Genomic DNA, 21,095 nt, shown 5'->3' with positions numbered 1-21,095 from the left:
TCAACATTCACACATGAGGAGTTATTCAGCGAGGGGAATGCCAGAGGTGTATTCAACTCTAGCAGTAAGCTAGAGAATCTTATAATAACTGAGAGCAAAGTGGAGGAGAAATTGTTGAAGATAAACACAAGAAAGGCACCTGGGGTGGATGGGATCTATCCTGTTATATTAAAGGAGGCAGCAAAGGAAGTAAGAAAACCCTTAGCCATAATTATGAGAGCTTCCTTGGACTCAGGGGAGGTACCCATGGACTGGAGATGTGCAAATGTGACCCCAATTCACAAAGGGGGATCAAAGGCTGACACAAGTAATTATAGACCTGTGAGTTTAACTTCTGTTCCTGGAAAATTAATGGAGGCACTGGTTAAAGAAGCACTGCAGGATCATCTAGACAAGACTTCAGTTATAGCTAGGACACAGCATGGTTTTGTTAAGGGTAAGTCTTGCCTGAACAATTTGATTGGATACTGTGATGCAGTCACAAAAGAACTGGATGCAGGGAATAACTTTGATATTATATACTTGGATCTTAGAAAGGCTTTTGATACTGTTGCACATGGAAGACTGCTGCACAAATTGGAGCAGTGTGGCATTGGAGGCAAATTGCTGCTATGGATAAAGGGGTGGTTGAGGGGGAGAAGACAGAGAGTGGTAATCAATGGACACTGCTCATCGTGGACTAATGTTATTAGTGGAGTCCCTCAGGGTTCAGTATTGGGTCCTTTATTGTTTTCTGTATTTATAAATGATATTGATGATGGTATATCAGGCTTAATGTCCAAGTTTGCAGACGATACGAAGGTTGGCAGGGTTGTCAAGGACACTACTGACACTATGCTGCTGCAACAGGATTTGGAAAGGTTGAGCAGATGGGCTTCGAGGTGGCAAATGAAGTTTAACATTGACAAATGTAAAGTACTACATATGGGAAACAGCAACCCCAGAGCAACGTATCAACTCTGTGGTACTACACTGACAGTGGTAGAGAATGAAAGGGACCTGGGGGTGGTTGTGCAGGCAGATATGAAGTTCTCTGAGCAGTGCAGACGGGCTGCAAGAGTAGCTCATGGTGTATTGTCAATGATATATAGGAATTTTTCTAGCAGGGATAAGGAGGTGATTATTCCCTTGTATAAGGCAATGGTCAGGCCACACCTAGAGTACTGTATACAGGCCTGGAGGCCTCATTTCAAGAAGGATGTAGAGCTGCTGGAACGAGTACAGAGAAGGGCAACTAGATTGGTGAATGGGACAAAGGGGTGCTCTTACGAAGAAAGGCTTAAGTTTTGCGAATTACAGTGTCTGGAAACTAGGCACCAGCGATGTGATCTTATAGAGGTGTACAAAGCCTTGAATGGTTTGAGCATGCTCAATGCTGATGGGATTCTTCCACTTGCTCAGAATAATCACCTGAGAGGGCATAAATTCAAATTGAGGAAAGACAGATGTAGGATAGATGTGCGGAAATTTGCCTTTAGCCAGCAGGTGGTTGGTAGGTGGAACAGACTTCCATCCCTTGTCGTGGAAGTTGATAGCCTAAATAAGTTTAAGGCTCAGCAGGACAGGTATTTCGAACGAACAGAGGGGTGAAGTGGAAGTGGTTATTTTTATTTATTTATGTTACTTTTTTTTTTGGCTGATGCTGCATAAGCTTGCTTTCTTGCATCAAATGCCTCTACTAATGCTAATGCTATATGTTAGTTGTTCACTGGGGTTTGTTCATTGAGGGTGTTATTTAGTTTCATAGCAATGATTACATTTTCTAATAATAAATTCAGTTATACACTTGTGTTGTTGATAGTGGGGAAAATTCATTAAAGATGATTGCACCACAGAAAATTGCCAAATTATTAAATATTTGTGGCTGTCCTTTGGCATATGTGGGAAATCTGTACTTAATTCTGCTTTACAGGTCCTCTGCATATTATCCTGACACATTAAACAGCAGTTTTATTCTATTTACCTTCAGAAAGTACATTCGACGACTCGAGCTTATTAACTTTACCGACTGTGGTTTTTTCACTGACTCCATCATGCCTATGGTTTTGTGATTGATACCATTTATTTATGAAGCTATAGCTTTGCATGGGATGGAATCAACTCACAAAACTTGCATTACTGAGCAGAAGAAAATCTACATCACTTAAAGCATATATCCCTTACAATTACTCATGGTGTAATGGGGATAGCAAATTAAGAGAGGTTTCTGTTAACATCTGGTGCAGTATTGTTAGTGATCGGTCATTTGGACCGTATGTTTTTTTCATGGTGGCTGACTGGCTAAGCTTAGTAACACTTTGGAAGATAATTTGCTAGGATTGTTTGAAGATGTTCTTCTCTAGACAAGACATGACATGACATGCAGTTCATTCATTGTGCACTTTTGCTGATTTCAACTCATAGGCAAGGAACTCATGCTACCTACCTGCTCAGAGGATTGGTTTGGGAGATTCTGTTGCTTGGCTAGCACATTCACTTGATGTGAACCTCTTTGACTGTTCTTTATAGGGACATGTACAGAACCTGGTATTATGAAGCAGAAGTTCTGGCTATTGTAAAACTGCAGCAATGACTAGAAAGTCACTGTGAAACAATCCTCACCACTGCAATGTTTGAACATGTTTAGCAGCCATAGATTTGACAATCTGAGGTCTGCATCTAAGTGTAAGAATCTTACTTCATATGGTTATTATGAAATCAGTGTGGGAGCTTTCAAAATTAAGGATTATGTTTATGCCTTTAGGAAAGTTTAACAACTACAAAATACTGTTTTTAGACATATAATATATGACTTTTCTTTGTTTTTATTTTGGACCATTGAATAAAGCACAGAATTTTTTGCATATACTTTTGAAATATACTGTGTGTGTATATATAATATCACCACTTTGCTTATTGTTGGCTTGAGGTGATGGAACCCACATTTAGTCTTCAGAAGAAAGCTCTGGCAACCCACCACCATCTCTTCCATCATGCAGTATAATTGATGTTTTATGAGGTTATGATGGACATCATGGCAAGATCCAAACTTCCTTACATTTCATGGTTACAGATTTAAAACAGTGTTTGCAGGCTGCCGTTAGATAGTACACTGGACCGAACCTATTGGTAACTCTAAGAGGCTTCCGGATTATTTAGTATATAATCTTGCTGCCTCTGCTCTGCCAGATAGTGACTGGAGGAAGTCAGAGTAGTGTTTATAGTACTTCTACATATATCCGTTCTGTTATTTCCTGTCAGAGACTTAGTAATTTGGAATCTCCTCTTTTTGATCTTCTTTGGCTTAAAATCTCTCTACCACATTCTGTCAAATTCATGCTGTCTCTATCATTTTCCCAACTCACTAATTGCTTGGAGCTCTGACCTCCTCTCTTTGAAACTTGACTTTCTCCAGTCCAACTTTCCTAACAGTGAGATAATTTTCCTTGGTGATTTTTGTTTACAACTCCAGCTGGCTTCCATTTTCTAGTCACGTAGGCCCAGCTGGTTGAGATGCTGAGGCATTTGTGATTACTAATGACCTTGCACAGATTTTTCATTTGCCTTCCAGAATACCAAACCAAACAATCCTAACCACACAGCCAACATGCTTGATCTTTACTCACAAAGTACCCTTCTAAGTACACGGTCAAAGTGAGTGTCTTCTAGGCACCTCAGATCACAACTTGTTGATGGTCTCTACTCCAATGGAGCTGTTCTCTCATGGCCATTCTCAACATTATGTTGTTTGGCATTACAAGAAAGTAAAATGGGATGATCTGCAGGATTTCTTTTCCTTGGTTAGATTACTCTTCTAATCATCTGATGATGTTTGCTTAGATTGTGTCAGTGAAATTATTTTTGTAGGTTTGAAATCCTTTATTCCCCACTCCACCTTAAAATCTTGTCCTTTACATAAACCTTGGTTTTCCAATAAATGTGCTAGGGCTGTTCAAAATAAGACTGTTGCATATCACAATTGGCTTGTATACAAATCTTGTTTCATTTTCTGCCTACACCAAAGCCTGCAACAATTTTAAAGCAGTTATTAATCAGCCCAAACTAGATTTCAAACAGGCTGAGAGTAGAAAACTTGCTTCTTCTCCAAATGGTAGTTGAGAACTCTGGTCTCTTATGAAAGCTATTGGCCAAAACTTTTGCCCATCTTTGTTCCCACCTCTGTAAAAACCAGGTGGTTCTATTTCCACTTCCGCCAAAGATAATGTTGACTTCCTAGCATCCTAGCTTCTTCCAACTCATGTATTGATGATCTTGGTAAATCACCTCCTACTATTTCCAGTACATTGTATTCAATGCATCCTGTGGTTTCCATCAAAAGAATATCAGAAGCATTTTGAACTCTTGGTGCTGAGAAAGTTTTCAGTCCCAATGGTATTTCTCTGCTTGTTCTCAAAAGCTGTGCTCCTGAAATTATGTTCTGTATCACCTTTTTTACTTTCCTATTCAAAAGGCATTTTCCCTTCTGCTTGGAAATTTGCTGATATCCAGCCAGTTCCTAAAAACGGTGACAAACCCCCCATCCAATTGTTGTACTAATGTACTTCTGCTCTTTCTAAAGTAATGGAGAAATAAATTAACCCCTATTTCTTAAACTGTCTAGAAACCTTTCATCTGATCAACTATTGCCAGTATGGATTCTGTCAGTACAAATCCACTGGTGATATTCTGGCTTATGTATCTGTGGACAAATTCAGTGGAAAAGTTTGAAACTCAAGTAGTTGCCCTTAACATTTCAAAGACCTTTGATTGTGTTTGGCATAAAGGTCTTCTAAATAAGCTTCCATCTTATGGTTTGCAAACAATTTTTTGTAATTGGGTATCCAGTTTTCTCTCTGGCCACTCACTGCATCTGATGATAGATGGCTCTGTCTTCTAACTTTTCCACTTATGCTGGTGTTCTCCAAGGTTCAGTTCTTTCTCCCACTCTGTTCCTCTTGTATATCAATGACTTTCTTCCATTTCCCAGAAATCCTATCCACAGTTTTGCTGATGATAGCACATTACATTCTACCTTCCAGTTTGAGAAACCTTTCTCTGCTCAAACAGCTTCAACTTCTCAAATATCCATTATCTATTCCTCAGGTAATTCGTCAGTGGGGTAAGATAGTCTTGTCATATCTCATAAAAAGGATTCTGCTCCTATGCTTATCTTTGATGGCACTCAGATTTCTAGACAAGATCATATATTTCTATTAGGAATTATCATGACTTCTAATTTCTTGGTATAAGCACATCACAAATATTGCTTCCTCTGCATCTAAAATTCTAGGTTTTCTCTTTTGTGCTCTCAGTGTTACTTTTCTTCCAAGCAGCTGTTTGCTCTGTACAAATTTCAAATCTGCCCTACCATGGAATATTGTTCCCATATCTGGGACATTGCCCCCAAAACCTCCCTCCGGCCATTAGATTCCATTCAAAAGAGGGCTGTTAGGCTAATTAAAGACTCATCTCTATCAAAGTCATTCCACTGTGTGTCTTGTAGATGTTCGGGTTCTGCTGCATGACTTTTCTATAGATACTTCCATGGGAACAGTTCTTCTGAATTGGCTTATATAATTCTCACATTCTGTTCCGAAGCAGTACGAACACGTGCCACAACCGATCAACATTCTTTTACTGTTCCACTTCAAACTTGCCGACCGGGCTAGCCAGGTGGGTAAAGTTCCTGCTTGGCAACCCAAAGGTTGCGGGTTCGAATCGAATCCTGCCTCGGGCTTGGATCAGAGTGAAATGCAAAAACTTTGAGAGGTGCATTATGGCCACAGAAGCCGATGCGCCAACAACTAACAAAAAAAAAAAAAATACTTCAAACTTACAGAACCAACTTTTCTTCTTCCTCATTTATTCATTATTAAACTTTTGTTTTCTGGAACAACCTACCTTTGTATGTATTTCCTGAAAATTACAATCTACAGAAATTCAAGTCTAATGTCAGCAAATTTTAAATGGGATGCATTCAAGGAGTTGCCAGATGAACTAATGATACTTGTGGCAGAGAAGAAAAATGCATGGGATGCATATAAATTATCAAGAGACACAGAAGCCTATGGTAGATATAAGATAGTCTGTAATCAAGTCACAAAGGAGGTTAGGCAAGCAAAGGCAGAATACTAGAAATCTTTGGCAAAGGATGCAAAGAAGAACAGTAAAGACTTCTTTACTTATGTAAATTTGAAGGAAACGGATGAATCAGATCGGTCCACTTGATATTGATGGCTCAATTGTTGATGATCCTGCTGAGGTAGCGGACAAACTGAATGAGTATTTTGCATCTACATTCACACACGAGGAGTTATAAAGGGAAGAGAATGCTAGTGATTTATCAAACTTTATCAGGAAGATAAAATGATTTTGTAATAATTCACATTGTAGGAGAAGTTATTATTTTTTTTTTATGTGAACCCCAAACACGAGAGGTATTAGAACCTATAGTACTTAGTACCGTGCTTGGGTTAAATTGTTGAAGTTATACATAAAGGCACCCTGGGGTGGATGCGATCTATCCAGTTATATTAAACGAGGCAGCAAAGGAAGTAAGCAAATCCTTAGCCACGATTATGAGAGCGTCCTTGGACTCGGGGTAGGTCCCCATGGACTGGAGATGTGCAAATGTATCCCCAATTCACAAAGGAGGTTGAAAGGTGCACGAGTAATTACAGACCTGCTAGTTTAACTTCTGTTCCAGGTAAAATAATGGAGTCACTTGTTAAAGAATCACTGCAGGATCATCTAGACGAGACTGCAGTTATAGTTCAGACACAGCACGGGTTTGTTAAGGGGAAGTCTTGTCTAATCAATTTGATTGGATACTATGTGGTCACAAAGGAACTGGATGCAAAAAATAATTTTGACATCATACACTTGGATTTTAGGAAAGCATTTGATACTGTTGTACATGGAAGACTACTGTACAAATTGGAGCCGTATGGCATTAAGGGCATGGTTGAGTGGAAGAAGACAGGGTGGTAATTAATGGACACTGATCTTCGTGGACTAATGTTATTAGTGAAGTTCCCTGTATTGGGCTCGTTGTTTTCTATGTTATCAGTGATATTGATGATATATTGAGCCTAAATGTCTAAGTTTGCAGACGATGCAAAGGTTGTGAATGACAGTACGCTACTGCAACAGGATCTAGAAAAGTTGAGCAGATGGATTGAGAGGTGGCAACTGAAGTTTAACATTGGCAAATGTAACGTACTGCATGTGGGTAGCAGTAACCCTGGAGTAATGTACCAACTGTGTGGTTACTACACTCAGGGTAGTGGAGTATGAAAAAGTCCTGGGGGTAATTGTGCAGTCAGATATGAAGTTTTCTGAGCAGTGTAGATGGGCTGGAAGAGTAGCTTATGGGGTCTTGTCAATGATATACAGGAATTTTGCTAGAATGGATAAGGAAGTGATTACCCTGTTGTATTAGGCAATTGTCAGGCCACACCTTAAGTACTGCATACAGGTCTGGAGGCCTCATTTTAGGAAAGATGTAGAGCTGATGGAATGAGTACAGAGAAGGGTAATGAGATTGGTGAGTGTAACAAAGGGTTGCTCTTACCAGAGAAAGGCTTAAGTTCTGTAAATAGCAGTGTCTGGAGACTTGTCACCTGTGAGCTGATCTGATTGAGGTGTAAAGCTTTGAATAGTTTGTGGAAGCTCAATGCTGGTGGGATTCTTCCTCTTGCTCAGATTATATACCATAAATTCAAATTAATGAAAGAGGGTTTTAGTATAGATATGCGGAAATTTGCCTTTAGCCAGTGGGTGGTTGATTGCTGGAACAAACTTTCGTCTGTCGTTGTGGAAGTTGACAGCTTAATTAAATTCAAGGCAGAACTAGACAAACATTTGGAGTGAATGGCTGATTGAATTTTGAAGAGTTTTTTTTTTTTTTTGGATGATTTGCTTTCTTGCATCATATATCATATGCCTCTACTAATAGTAGTACCTTCTTTCATCTTCTCAACCTCCTGCCCATGCATGATACTAAGTACAATAGGTTCTAATAGCTACCACGTGTGTTTTCATAAAATAAAATCTTTTAATTCTTTCCTTGATTTTTCAAACAGTGCTGATATTATCAAGATGTGATTTCATCAACCATTGTCTTCTGGTGGTCCTCTAAGAAAATTTGACTTAGTGAAAGATTAAATCAAAATAGGTGACCATATGCACATCAGTGCCAAACTGCTACTGTAAACCAAATTTATATAAATTAAATAACAGCATTGGCAGTACTTAGCAGCTTAGGCTTACTGATCCCATATTACATACAATAATGTTACTGTAGATTAATCTGTAGTAATTAAACAGATCAGAGAGAAGACAGTGCAGTAATCAGTCCCCAACTGCAAATTTGAGATAACAGCATTTTATATTTGTATACCAAAATTTTACAATTGTGGCAATTGTGGTATTTCTCTTATATATATATATATATATATATATATATAAGTAATCTATATGCTCTTCAGTCCAGTCTCTTGAAACAATAGGCGCCTCCGTAGCCAGGTGGGAAGGAGCAGCAGTGCGTAGCACACGCTTCTTGATTAGACCGGAGTTCGAGCCCGTCACCACCAAATACAGAGGATGCGGAAAGGTCAGGGAATGACCACCGCATATTCCCGGAGCAATATGGCCTTGGTTGCTAATGCTCCTAAAAACCAAATAACAAACAAAACAAACATCTTGAAACAATGAAAGACAAGTAAGTATTGCTCTTGCCCATCATGGGTTGGGTGTAATGGGTAGTGCAGACTGAGGAAATTTATTTATATCCTACACTCTTAATGATGCAGACTGTTAGTGCCATACAATAAACTTGATTTCCCAGATTGTGGATAAACCAAGGCCTTTTCACCCAAGGAATTCTGACTTTTAATAAGGGAAGTGCATGGAGATGTCTCCAATTTATTTTAAACTTTGTAAGGATAAAATATTCGTTAAATGAAACAAAATGACCTCATTTTCAGAAAATCTTGAAAAGATCAAGAGAAAGTTTGCTCCTTATCAATACTTGTAGTTCATCTCTTGGTATCAGTTTTTCATCCTGCCACTTACTTTCCAGAGATTTCGGTGGCTAGGACCTTAAAAAAAAAAATGCATACTGTGTATCGCAGTTCAGTTTGCATAAGTTCGTTTTAAGAATGCTAGTTGGGTTTGTACCCTGAAAGGGTAAGTTAGTGCCTGAAAGGTCGGGCTAGATTTTGATGTTTAAAAATTTTGGCATATGGGACTGTGTGCTGTGAAAGATAAAAGTAAGGGGGAGGGGAGACTGATGACTGAAGGGGTAGAAATAGAAATAAGGGGTCGACAGGGAGAATGGCCCTTTGTAATCAGTGGGACATGCCCATGCCTCACAAGAAAGAAAAGAGGAGGCAGGCATGGCCACTTCCTCTCCTTCCCCCCGGGAAATGGATGTAAAGCTCCATGCAAGGGAGCATGGAGGATGGGGCCATGTGACTGTCCCCTTCATAAATATCATGATGGTTGCTCCAGGTTAGGCCATATCCAGGAAGAGGGCCTTCAGGAATTCAGAGAGTCCAGGCCAGTGTTTAGGTAGGTATGTGGTAGATGTCAGAGTGCCTGGCATATGGATAACTGGATCCAGGATATCCCAGCAGAACATCACCCAAAGCTTGACACCCATTATAACGCTGTTCTTATATTATAACACCTATCTGACTATAACGCTGTCACAGATCACTATAACGCTCTTTTACAGATTGCATTTTTGGCATATTTAACGAAATCGTTTCATTTGATGGAGTCGATAGCTTGAAAATGAATAGCAAAACAGCATTAAAACGTTTCCCACGCCAACATTGAGAAATTTTCCTGCGCTCAGTGAAATTTTCTCGCACACTAATTTAATTGCAGTACAGTGACTTGTTACGTAGTTCCGAGATCAACATTTTAAAAAATGATCAAGTATATTGCTTGTAATATTTGCGTTATATGCATTTATCTGAAGTCTAGTAATCACTCAGTACAGTATTAGACATCGTGCGTAACGGAGAGTTTACTTGAACATTGTATCATAATTAATGCAACCAACGCAGTTACATTTTCGAAGAGTTAATAATGGCCGATAGGAATGAAAAAGCAAAACATCTGGGCACAGTACGAAGACTATAAATGTAAGAAAAAGACTGAATTTGAAAATTAAATTAGACGTTTTGAAGCAAATCGATTCTGATCAACGACAAGCGGATGTGTGCCATAATTTAGGACTTGCAAGTTTAACTGTAAGAACAATTATAAAAAAATAAAGAATTAATTCTTTATATTTTTAATAATTGTTCCACTGCAAGCAACTAGGGCTAGGATTGAAATGGAAAGACGTTAACTAATTTTATTGAAGATAATATCCAATGCAGAATTCAGTTAAGTTAAATATTACAAAAAAAAAAAAAACTCACCAAAAAAAAAAAAAAAGTGGAACCATTTAAAACTGGTAAGGGCTGGTTGAATAGATTTAAAATCTAGGGAGAAGCCGCAAGTGCAGATCAAGGAACCGAAACTTTCAAAGAAGAACTTTGTTAAAATTATTGAAGAGGGGTATTGCGTGTTATACTTCTCAACAAATTTTTAACATAGATGAAGCAGGACTTTTTTGTGGAAACGAATGTCTAAAAGAAGTTTCGTATTGAAAGAAGAAAAAAAAAAACATGCCAGGTTTCAAAGCGGCAAAGGATCGGGTGACTTTATTTTTGGGTGGTAACTCTGCGGGGGATTTAAAATTAATACCCCTTTTAGTTTATTTAGAAGAGGGCTAACCCAAAATCGACACATTTTTCATGATTAAATTCATCAATTAAATTAAATCAATTAAAATCAATTTAATTCATGATTTTAATTGTAATTTTAAGTTTAATTTAGATACGTAAGTAGTTACCACAATTATATGTATGTAATGCAGAATATTTTATATGTACAAATATTTGAATATTAAATATTTTGACCGACATTTGTGCATCTTTTCACTACCGTTTATTATTGATTAGGAAATGGCCTATGGCACCGACCGCAACTTACAAATACATATGTTACCTTATGGGAATGCGGCGCTCGCTTAGCGCGGATTCACTTAGCACTCTGCTTTTCCGAAATGAATTATCAGCGTTAAGCGGGGGTCACCTGTATAAAGTGTGAAACAAAATAGAATGCCTAAGTTACTATGTCCAAGCAGAAGAGTGCTGAAAACTGTATATCCAATGCAGTGAGGTAAATGCCTACTTCATTGTCTAGATAGAACAGTGAGAACCATTTGTAGTCCTGTGTAGCGCTTGTACAAAATGAAAATGTCAGGTGGACAGTAGCAACCTCAGGAAAAGGGCATCCTTTGTTTTTTTACTTAATAGTAATAGTATAGTAATCGTGGCATGTGATGCAAGAAAGCAAGCGTATGAGCTTATATAGCATCAGCCAAAAAAAAAAAAAAAAATTCACACAACCATTCCCTCTAAATGTTTGTCCAGTTCCTCCTTAATTTTATTTAACCTATCAACTTCCACAATAGATGGAAGTTTGTTCCAGCAATTAACCACCCGCTGGCCAAAGGCAAATTTCTGCACATCTATTCTACAGCTGTCTTTCCTCAATTTGAATTTATGCCCCCTTAGATTCTTAATCTGAATAAGTGGAAGAATCCCATCAGAAATCAGTGTGCTCAACACATTCAAGACCTTACACACCTCGCAGATGCCTAGTCTCCAGCCACTGCAATTTGCAGAACTTAAGCCTCTCTTGGTAAGAGGATCCCTTCATTACCCTCACCAATCTTGTTGCCCTTCTCTATACACGCTCAAGCAAATCTACATCCTTCCTAAAATGAGGCCTCCAGACCTGTACGCAGTACTCAAGGCATGGCCTGACCATTGCCATATACAGAGGGACAATCGCCTCCTTTTCCCTGCTAGCAAAATTCCTGTATATCATTGACAAAACCCCATGACCATTTTATCAGTCCTTGGGGACTGATAAAAATAGCATCTTATCAGTCCCCAAGGACCTTAATAATATTGAAGAAATAAAAACAGAATCAGGTATTGGTGGTTGCGCAGGTATGTCCAGGATCATGAGCCTGTTCTATCAGATAGGGTGTATGATGCCTGTTCAAATTATTTTGGACACCAAGGCAAATTTGTCGAAAGAATGCCAAGCATTGGTTTTTCATAACTTTTTAATAACTGCTTCAAAATAACATGGATATCATATACATATATTATTTTAAATTACATTAAAAATCTATTTTGAAGAGTAAATGCACAAGGCATAATGCATTGTGGGTTGAAATTAACTATATAATATCGGTGTAAATACAACATAGTTTACCCATAAATTTAACTACATGAGTAGTATAAAGGCATCATTTGATTTTATCTCAAATTTTGGCTACCTTCACAACGAGATACCAGGTATTGCACTACTTCAAAAAAATAATGCTTCTCTAGTGGGAGGAGGCTACTGTTATTTATTCTCATTGGGCACCACCACCCAGACTGCACCATTTCGGAGCTTGTTGGCTCACTCATCGGTGTGTGGACAGGTACCCTGGTAATACGCCGATATTATTATTGTTAATTTCAACCCATAATGCATTATGCCCTGTGCATTTACTCTTCAAAATATTATCATTATCTTCACCATTTGGCATCTTTCATATCATGGAATTAACTTCACAACCGCAATGGTATGTGGCGCACTATGGTCATAGTTGCTGATGTGCCCAGTAAATCCCGAAACAAACAAACAGCAGTGGTATGTTTGCATTACCAGGGTACCTGCCCGCCCACTGATGAGCAAGCCAACAGGCTCTGAAACGGTGCTGTCTGGATGGTGGTGCCCACTGAGAATAAATAACAGTAGTCTCCTCCACTACATAACCCTTTAATAATTGCTTCAAATGGTTCTGCTTGTCATGGTTCTAATGCCCAATTATTTTTTTTATTTAGTTGGGTCTTATTTGTGATATTTTCTCAAGCAATTTTTCTTTTTAAAAGCTTCCAAACATTCTAAATCAGGTTGACATCAGGCGAGTTTTCTGGCCAGATTAGTAGAGGAATATTCCGATCTTTGTTTTTGACTAACTTTGCAGTATATCATGGTTCTCTACCTTGTGTAAATACCTTATTCTTCAGAGAACTAGTCATTTTATTGGAGAATTAAGGTGATGCTAGAGAACCTCTGTATATTGCTGCCGACTCATGGTCCCTTGTATAAGTACAATCTTCCCATTCCTTTCCCACACATTACAGACCAAATCATGATCAAAATTGGATGTGTAACCATCATTTTAATAATCTTTGTGGTTTTTTCAGATTTTTTTTCTATTGTAATAAAGTTAATAATAGAAATAAAATCAATGTTGTTTGGATAATAAAGTATTATCCAAACAACAGCACAACTATGATAATTATTTACCTAAATACTCTTTTTCACAAAAACACAAGGAACAGCCAAAAGTGTAGCACTTAATCTGAAAAAATGTTGTTCTAAAAATAGACATATGTGTAGAATACCATATTAAACAGTCTGATCCCACTGTTTGCAGAGATGAACTCCTCTATTCCACCCTAAAATCTTCGTTTCTGCGCCAGTAAAACCAAAATCCAACCAACCCTAAAATCTCATTCCTTATCTAACCTTGGTTTCCCAGTAAATATGCTAAGGCTATTCAAGAGAAAAATGCAACATATCACAATTGGCTTGTATCCAAATCTCCAGCTTCATTTTCCACCTACACTAAAGCTCACACCATTAAAACAGTTCTTAATCAGTCCACACTTGATTTTGACTAGAAAATTTGCTTTTTTGTCATGCCAGTCAAGCATTCTAGTCTTTTCCCAAAGCATTCCTGCAACCTCTGTTACTACCTGATGGTTCTGTTCCATCCTTACCTAAATACAAAGCCAACTTTTAGTACAAGACAATAAAAGAGCTAGAAGAAAAATCCTGTTTTTCTTCCCCTGTTTTTCTTCCAACTCTTGTATCAATGATCTTGGTAAACCACCTCTTGTCATACCCAGTACATTCCACTCAGTGCTTCCCTTTGTCTTCTGACAAAAGGATTAGATAAGGATTACATACGAGATTTTAGGATGGAGTGCAGAATAAAGGATTTCATTTCTGTAACCATTGGGATCAGACTACTCAATATGGTATTTTATACATATGTCTATTTTAGAACTGCATATTTACAGATTAAATGCTCAGCATTTCCTTGCGTTTTTGTGGAAGAATATTTAGGTAAATTATGATATCATAGTTGTACTGTTTGGATAATACTTTATTTGCAACATTTGGAAGAATTCTGAACAGCCTTGATGCCAAGAAAGTCCCAGGTCCTGGTGACATTTCTCCACCTGTTCTCAAAACCTGTGCTCCTGCTCTTTTGTCTTTTTTTTTTTTCGCTTTCTTTTTATTCCACTGTTCATTTTACTTCATGGAAATTTGTCCATATACAGCTAGTTCCTAAAATGGATGACAAATCCTTCCCCTCCAACTATTGTCTATTCACACTTATTTAGATTCTTTCCAGAGCAATGGAGAAGTCCAACTGCCATAACAAGAAGAAGAAATAAAAACATACTGTTTCCTCTGCATCCAAAAAAATCCTAGTTTTTTGGACTCTTAAGCTATCTTGAAACCTTCCACATGATCAGTGATTGCCAGTATAGATTGTGTCAGTGTTGATCCACTTGTGTTTGGCATGAAGGTCTAAATAAACTAACATCTTATGACCTCTGACCATTTTTTTACAATTGGATATTCAATTTTCTCTGTGAACACTAACTGCAGATTACGGTAGATGGTTCTCTGTCTTTAACTTCTCTGCTAATGCTGGTATGCCTGAAGGTTCATTTCTTTCTTCCACTGACTCTTATCCATAGTTTTGATGATGATAGCACACAACGTTTCATCATCCAGTTTGTGAAATGTTTTCCTGCACAAACACCTAACTTTTTGAATATCCACCACCAATTCCTTAAGTGCTGATCTCCAGGTAGTTCCCAATAGGGCAAAGAAAACTTAGTTAATTTACGTTCTAAAATTCAGTCCTGACTTATTTCTCACAAGTAAGGCTGCTGCTCCTTTGCTTATCTTCAATACCAGATTTCTAGATCACATTTCTGTTAGGAATTACTATGATTTTTGATCTCTCTTGGCATAAGCACATAACAAATATTGTTTCCTCTGCATCTAAAAAACTGGGTGTTCTTTTTTGCTCTCAGCAATTACTTCTCTTCTAAATAGCTGCTCACTCTGTACAAAAAAAAACCCTCTTCTACCATGGAATATTGTACCCAAGTTTCTTGACTTCATTCAAAAAAGGTGCCTCTGTAGTAGTAGTAGTAGTGGCACATGATGCAAGAAAGCAAGTGTAGGAGCTTATGCAGCATCAGCCAAAAAAAAAAAAAAAAAAAAATCACACCATTCCGTCCAAATGCCTGTCCAGTTCCTCCTTAAATTTATTTAACCTATCAACTTCCACAACGACAGATGGAAGTTTGTTCCAGCAATTAACCACCCGCTGGCTAAAGGCAAATTTCCGCACATCTATTCTACATCTGTCCTTTCTTAATTTGAACTTATGTCCCTGTAGGTTGGTAATCTGAACAAGTGGAAGGATCCCATCAGAATTCAGCGTGCTCAACCCATTCAGCATGCTGCTCCTGCCCACCTGTAGCCAGGTGGGCAGGAGCAGCAGTGCCTAGCACGCGCTTCTTGATTAGACCTGGGTTCGAGCCCGTGACCACCAAATACGAAGGATGCGGAAAGGTCAGGGAATGACCATCGCATATCCCCGGAGCAATATGGCATTAGTTGCTCATGCTCCTAAAAACCAAATAACAAACATTCAAAAAAGGGCAGTCAGGTTAATTAATGACCTGTATTTTACAGTCTCTTCTCTCTCTGTCTCAGGAAGAATCTATAGGAAAGGTATGCATTGTTCTGAACTGGCATCTGTAGTTCCTCCACTCTCTGCAAAATCATTCTGAACACATGCTGCAAGCAGTCAGCATCTCCATCTACTTTGGTTTTCTGGAATAACCTTCCTTCACATGTATTTTCTGAAAACTGCAATCCACAGAAATTCAAGTCTACTGTGATCAAGTATCTTCTGTCTTTGTGGCCTTTAACCCCTACACGGTACTAAGTACTATAGGTTCTAATACCTTCATGTTTGGGGTTTCATTAAAAAAAAAAAAAAAAAAAGAGAGAGAGAAAGGGATCAGACAATGCACCACCACACCACTGCCATAATGCTATTGTTTGGCATTGTGAGCCAGAGAATATAGTTTTAAATTATATCAGCAACAAAAAAATATCAAATATCTAATTGCACAAAAATATTCTTAAAAATACAAGTATCCATAATAATTTGTCAGGGACGTGTGTGTGTGTGTGTGTGTGTGTGTGTGTGTGTGTGAGAGAGAGAGAGAGAGAGAGAGAGAGAGAGAGAGAGAGAGAGAGAGAGAGAGAGAGAGAGAGAGCAACTTTAGTATTTGCATGTCTACCTATGTAGTTAATGTAATATGTAAATCAGACCAGAGCATTTGTCCATTTCTGTTATATATTCTTGAAGTGATGAAAAATATATACATTATATAATTTTATGTAATGCCATTAATAATTTTAATATTAATCATTAATCTCGAATGTTAGTTCCACATTCTGGATTACCCGTTAACTAAAATTTGCTTGAATTTGCTCCTAGTTGACAAAAAAAAATTTTGTCAACTAGGAGTGGTAAGACTTTATACAGCACATTGGTTTTGGTCATAGATGTGAATTTTTCTGGTTTCAGATGATTGCCATTATGGTTGGTATTGGTGTAGTTATTGTAGTAATAATAGGAGGTAAGTTGATTTTTCAGTTTTATATGTGCTTATATACGCAGGCACGTATGCATGTTCACTTCACTGCTAGATTGTCGTGTAATATGCATGTTGTAAATTTTTATTGCAGATGTGGGCAATCATTATAGGAGTGATTCTTGTAATTGTTATTGTCATTATTGGTAAGTTTTGTTGATTTTTATTTTTGTCTTAGCAAGAGACCTTAATTTCAGTTACTTATTTTTTATTTTGTTTATTTATTACTATATTATTTTTAGCAAGGACTTATAGTTTTAGTTTGAGTTTTAGCTAGAGCTTATGCTTTTTACGGTGCTCATAAAAAGCATAAGCTCTAGCTAAAACTTAATGATTTGTTTATTTATTATTTTTTTTTAATTATTTTACTTTCAGTTTCTAGCTTCAGTGCAAGGTAAATTCCCAATATCTTCAGTGTAATTATATCAGTTATCTGGCTTCCACATATTGACAAACATTTAAAGTTTTTGTAGCTTACTACATTGTTCCTCATAAAAACAACAGATGCTAGATTTTCATTCCATTAACCCTCTGACATGCACCTTGAGTTAGTTTGTCACATTTTAAAGAAATAATTTAAAATTCTTTTCTTTTTGATGGCACCCTTCATTTTTAGTAGTCTGTTATGAACAGTTCATTTTTTATATATTGAAGGACTTCTATGTTTATTTTTTAAAATAAAACCTTCCCTGCCATTGCTTTAGATATTTTTATAACATGTTAAATTCCTTCATTTGGGCTTTATCTTCACTGTTGATGGAAGAAACTTTAAAGAAACAAAAATTGAAAAAGCAGCACACCTCACCTCACCAATATGACACTGACGATATTAGCATAAATAACATCTGATGCAAGTGAACACTACACGTCTAATTTTAAATTCTTGTTTTACAACACTTGTTAATTATACACAAACTTCAAATTTTTATTTATTTATTTATTTTATTATTATTTTTTTTCATTAACAAAACTGATACATAATCAAATAGTAATTGAGGAATTTGTAAATTGACTTTGATGTTGTATAGATTTTTTTTTTTTTTAATTAAAGTTCTGGCATACTCTATCCCAAGGTGTTCCTGTTCAAGGTTTAAGTGGGCTACCATGTATGTTACTAAAACACACCTAGTTGTGGTTTAAATTTTTAACACCCTAATGTGAATTTTAAACATTCAAATGACACTTATATTTAATTTACACCAAATACTGTTTGAATATTTTTCATTAATTTTTTTACCCTAGTCATTAATACTATAAGTATTCTGCAAATAAAGTAACATTTGTATTGTGGCAGGTTATTTTTTAAATAATTAATGCACTTGCATGATGTCTCTTTTTTTTTTTTTTTTTTTTTTTATGAAAATCCCAAACACGAAAGGTATCAAAACCTATAGTACTTAGTACCGTGCACGGGTTGAAGGAGAAGTATGGGGGGGGGGATACCGGAAACTTTGCTCTAGAGACTAAACATGGCTTTCACCACTTCAAGCCTCCAATAAGCAAAGTGGTGGTATTTCACCGGTTGATGAAAGTCATCTACCACCTGAATTTGCTACAACAACAGATAATGTGGCGTGTGCAGAAAGCCAATTTCAAGAAGACTGGTGTGATAGTGTGCTTCAAATTGTCCCAGGCACAAACATCTCCATCAGAACTGCACATCACATTATTCATGTTGTGCTGAGATATCTTAAATTGTGGTGAGATGAGTGCCTAAACAGTTCAGTGCAAAGCTTAATGCTACACACACACTGGAAGGTTGTGAATTCCTCATTACATTTTCATTAACAGTGAACTGTTCACCCATCACTTTATATATCTTTTTATATATCACTTTTTATATATATCAGTGCAGCAGTACAAGATTGAAGTACATGCCCCACAAGATAAGTTCAACTTGTTTTTGGAGAAGGTGATGTTGTTTGCAATTTCAGATGTACAAGTGCCATTCTCCTGTAGTTCCTGGATTAAAGAGCAACAGAAAACATTGATTGCTACTGTACAACACTGAAGAAACTGGTGGAAACTATTCATAGAAAATGCCTTGCTTTGTACTCAAACAGTGCTGTCCTTTTCTAGACAGCACTCACTCTCAATAGCCCATGTGACAATGCAAATGTTGGAGATGTTTTTTTTTTTTTTATGAAAATCCCAAACACGAGAGGTATTAGAACTGTACTTAGTACTATGCTTTGGTTGGAGGTTGAGAAGACCAAAGAATATATTTGTTGACATTAGCCTTGAACTTTTGTAGACTTTAATTTTAAGGAAATACGTATGAAGGAAGATTGTTGCAGAAAAAACAGTTGAATGAACAACCAGCCAACATCCTGTAAATGGAAGTTGGCTGGTTGCGGCACGTGTTCGGACTGTTTTGAAAGAGAGAGCTGGAATTATTGAAGCCAGTTCAGAAGAACAGTGCCCATGGAAGTACCTGTAGAAAAGGCATGCAGCAGAAACAGTACATCTATGAGACAGCGAGTGAAGAGACTCTGTTACAGATGAGTCATTAATTAACCTAACTTCCCTCTTCTGAATGGAATCTAGAAGCCTGAGAGAAGTTTTGGGGGCACCACCCCAGATGTGGGAACAATATTCCATGGTAGGGTGGATTTGCGATTTGTATAGAGTGAACAGCTGTTTGGAAGAAAGGTAACTCAGAGAGCAAAAGAGAAAACCAAGTTTTTTAGATGCAGAGGAAGCAATATTTGTAATGTGCTTGTGCCAAGAAAGATTAGAAGTCATGGTAATCCCCAAAAGAGATATATCATTTTGCCTAGAAATCGGAGTGTCACTAAAGATAAGCATAGGAGCAGAAGAATCCTTTTTGCGAGATATACGATAAGACTGAGTTTTAGAAGGATTGGAATCAACTAAGTTGTCTTTGCCCCACTGAAGAATTACCTGGAGATCGGCATTTAAGGAATTGGTAGCAGATATTCAAGGAGTTGAATCTGATGAGCAGGGCAAGGTTTCTCAAACTGGAAAGTGGAATGCAATGTGCTATCATCGGCAAAACTGTGGATAGGATTTCCAGTCAATGGAAGAAGGTCTTTGGAATTCAGCCTATAATTTTCTTATTTCATCATAACACATAGTATATTCACATTCTTTCTCTCTTTTCACAAACCTACAATACTTCTTATTTCTGCTATCCTCACTCTTCTAGTTCTTGGCACTTTGTGTATTTTTCACTTTCATCTGTGCATCTTTATCAGACTTATCAATTCCTACATACATCTATAAACTTTTGCATCATTTACTGCTGCTTTGTGTGTTTTGGTGCATCTGTCATACTTTACTTTATATTTTTATTATTATCTATCAACTGAAACTACGTGTTTAAACTCATGCTTTTATATTACATTTCATATATACAGGGTGTTTTAAAAGTGATGGTCAATAATTTAAAGGTGAACTGTACAGACTACAACATGCAAAAAAAGCCTAGTAAACATTGGTCCTTGAGTTAATCATTTTCGAGATATTGCACATTTCTAGTTGGGATCCACCATGTTTAGGTTAGGTTATGCTCATTCTCTCCCTTTCTTCTCTCTCAGTGCTCTGAGATGTAGCAGGCATACTAGTACTCGTCAAAGGATAGTCAACATGGAAAGAGGTTACAGCAACAAAGAGTATGCAGACATGCACTTCATGTATGGTAAAGCCAACGGCAGTGCACTCGAGGCTGCACATTTGTACCAAGAAGCATTTCCCTGATGAAGGCAGCCCAACAAGTGCACATTCATCAGGGTACATCAACAGTTTAGAGAACATGGGTGCTTTGCACATAGAGTATGAGCAGGTAGGCCCAGAAGCATAACACCTAATGTTCAGGAAAGGGTGTTAGAAAGAATAGAACAAAATCCAGGAATTTCGAGGAAGGTTGCTCTGCAAGATTGTATACTGAGCCATAGCAGTGTGTGGTGAATTTTACATCGCCAATTACTGTACCCCTACCATATCCAGTATGTACAAGGTCTCAGCAATACAGACTATCCTCCCAGAGTGCACCCATAGTCAGTGGTAGATCTTAACAGAAAATGTGCATTATCTCCAAAAAACGGTTCATTTGCGACCCCGATGTTCACTTGGACTTTTTTGCTTATTTTAATTTGTACTTTACACTTTTAAATTATTGACCATCATTTTTGAAACACCCTATATATATATATATATATAAAGGCCTAACCATAAACAGGTTGGTTGATTGTTGGTGGA

At 37.4% G+C, this 21,095-nt stretch overlaps 1 protein-coding gene across 5 annotated transcripts in view; it reads left to right on the top strand.

The window, feature by feature from the left end:
- The window catches only part of LOC150085314 (vesicle-associated membrane protein 3-like), a 113,172-nt gene that overhangs the window by 72,483 nt on the left and 19,594 nt on the right, over positions 1 to 21,095 (top strand). For 3 of the 5 annotated variants that reach the window (XM_090373144.1, XM_090373145.1, XM_090373147.1), the window contains exon 5: positions 16,969 to 17,020. The exons of 1 other annotated variant lie outside the window; for it this stretch is intronic. In XM_090373144.1, the coding sequence (XP_090229270.1) occupies positions 16,969 to 17,020 (52 nt within the window). Of the gene's footprint in view, positions 1 to 16,807; positions 16,860 to 16,968; positions 17,021 to 21,095 lie in introns of all 5 variants that reach the window. One more of the 5 variants, XM_090373146.1, reaches the window with a different exon arrangement.

The sequence above is a fragment of the Mastigoproctus giganteus genome, chromosome 5, assembly GCF_048544385.1.
Source record: "Mastigoproctus giganteus isolate SK-2022 chromosome 5, ASM4854438v1, whole genome shotgun sequence".
In the NCBI taxonomy this organism is placed as follows: domain Eukaryota; kingdom Metazoa; phylum Arthropoda; class Arachnida; order Uropygi; family Thelyphonidae; genus Mastigoproctus; species Mastigoproctus giganteus.
This window is presented reverse-complemented; position numbering and strand designations above follow the sequence as displayed.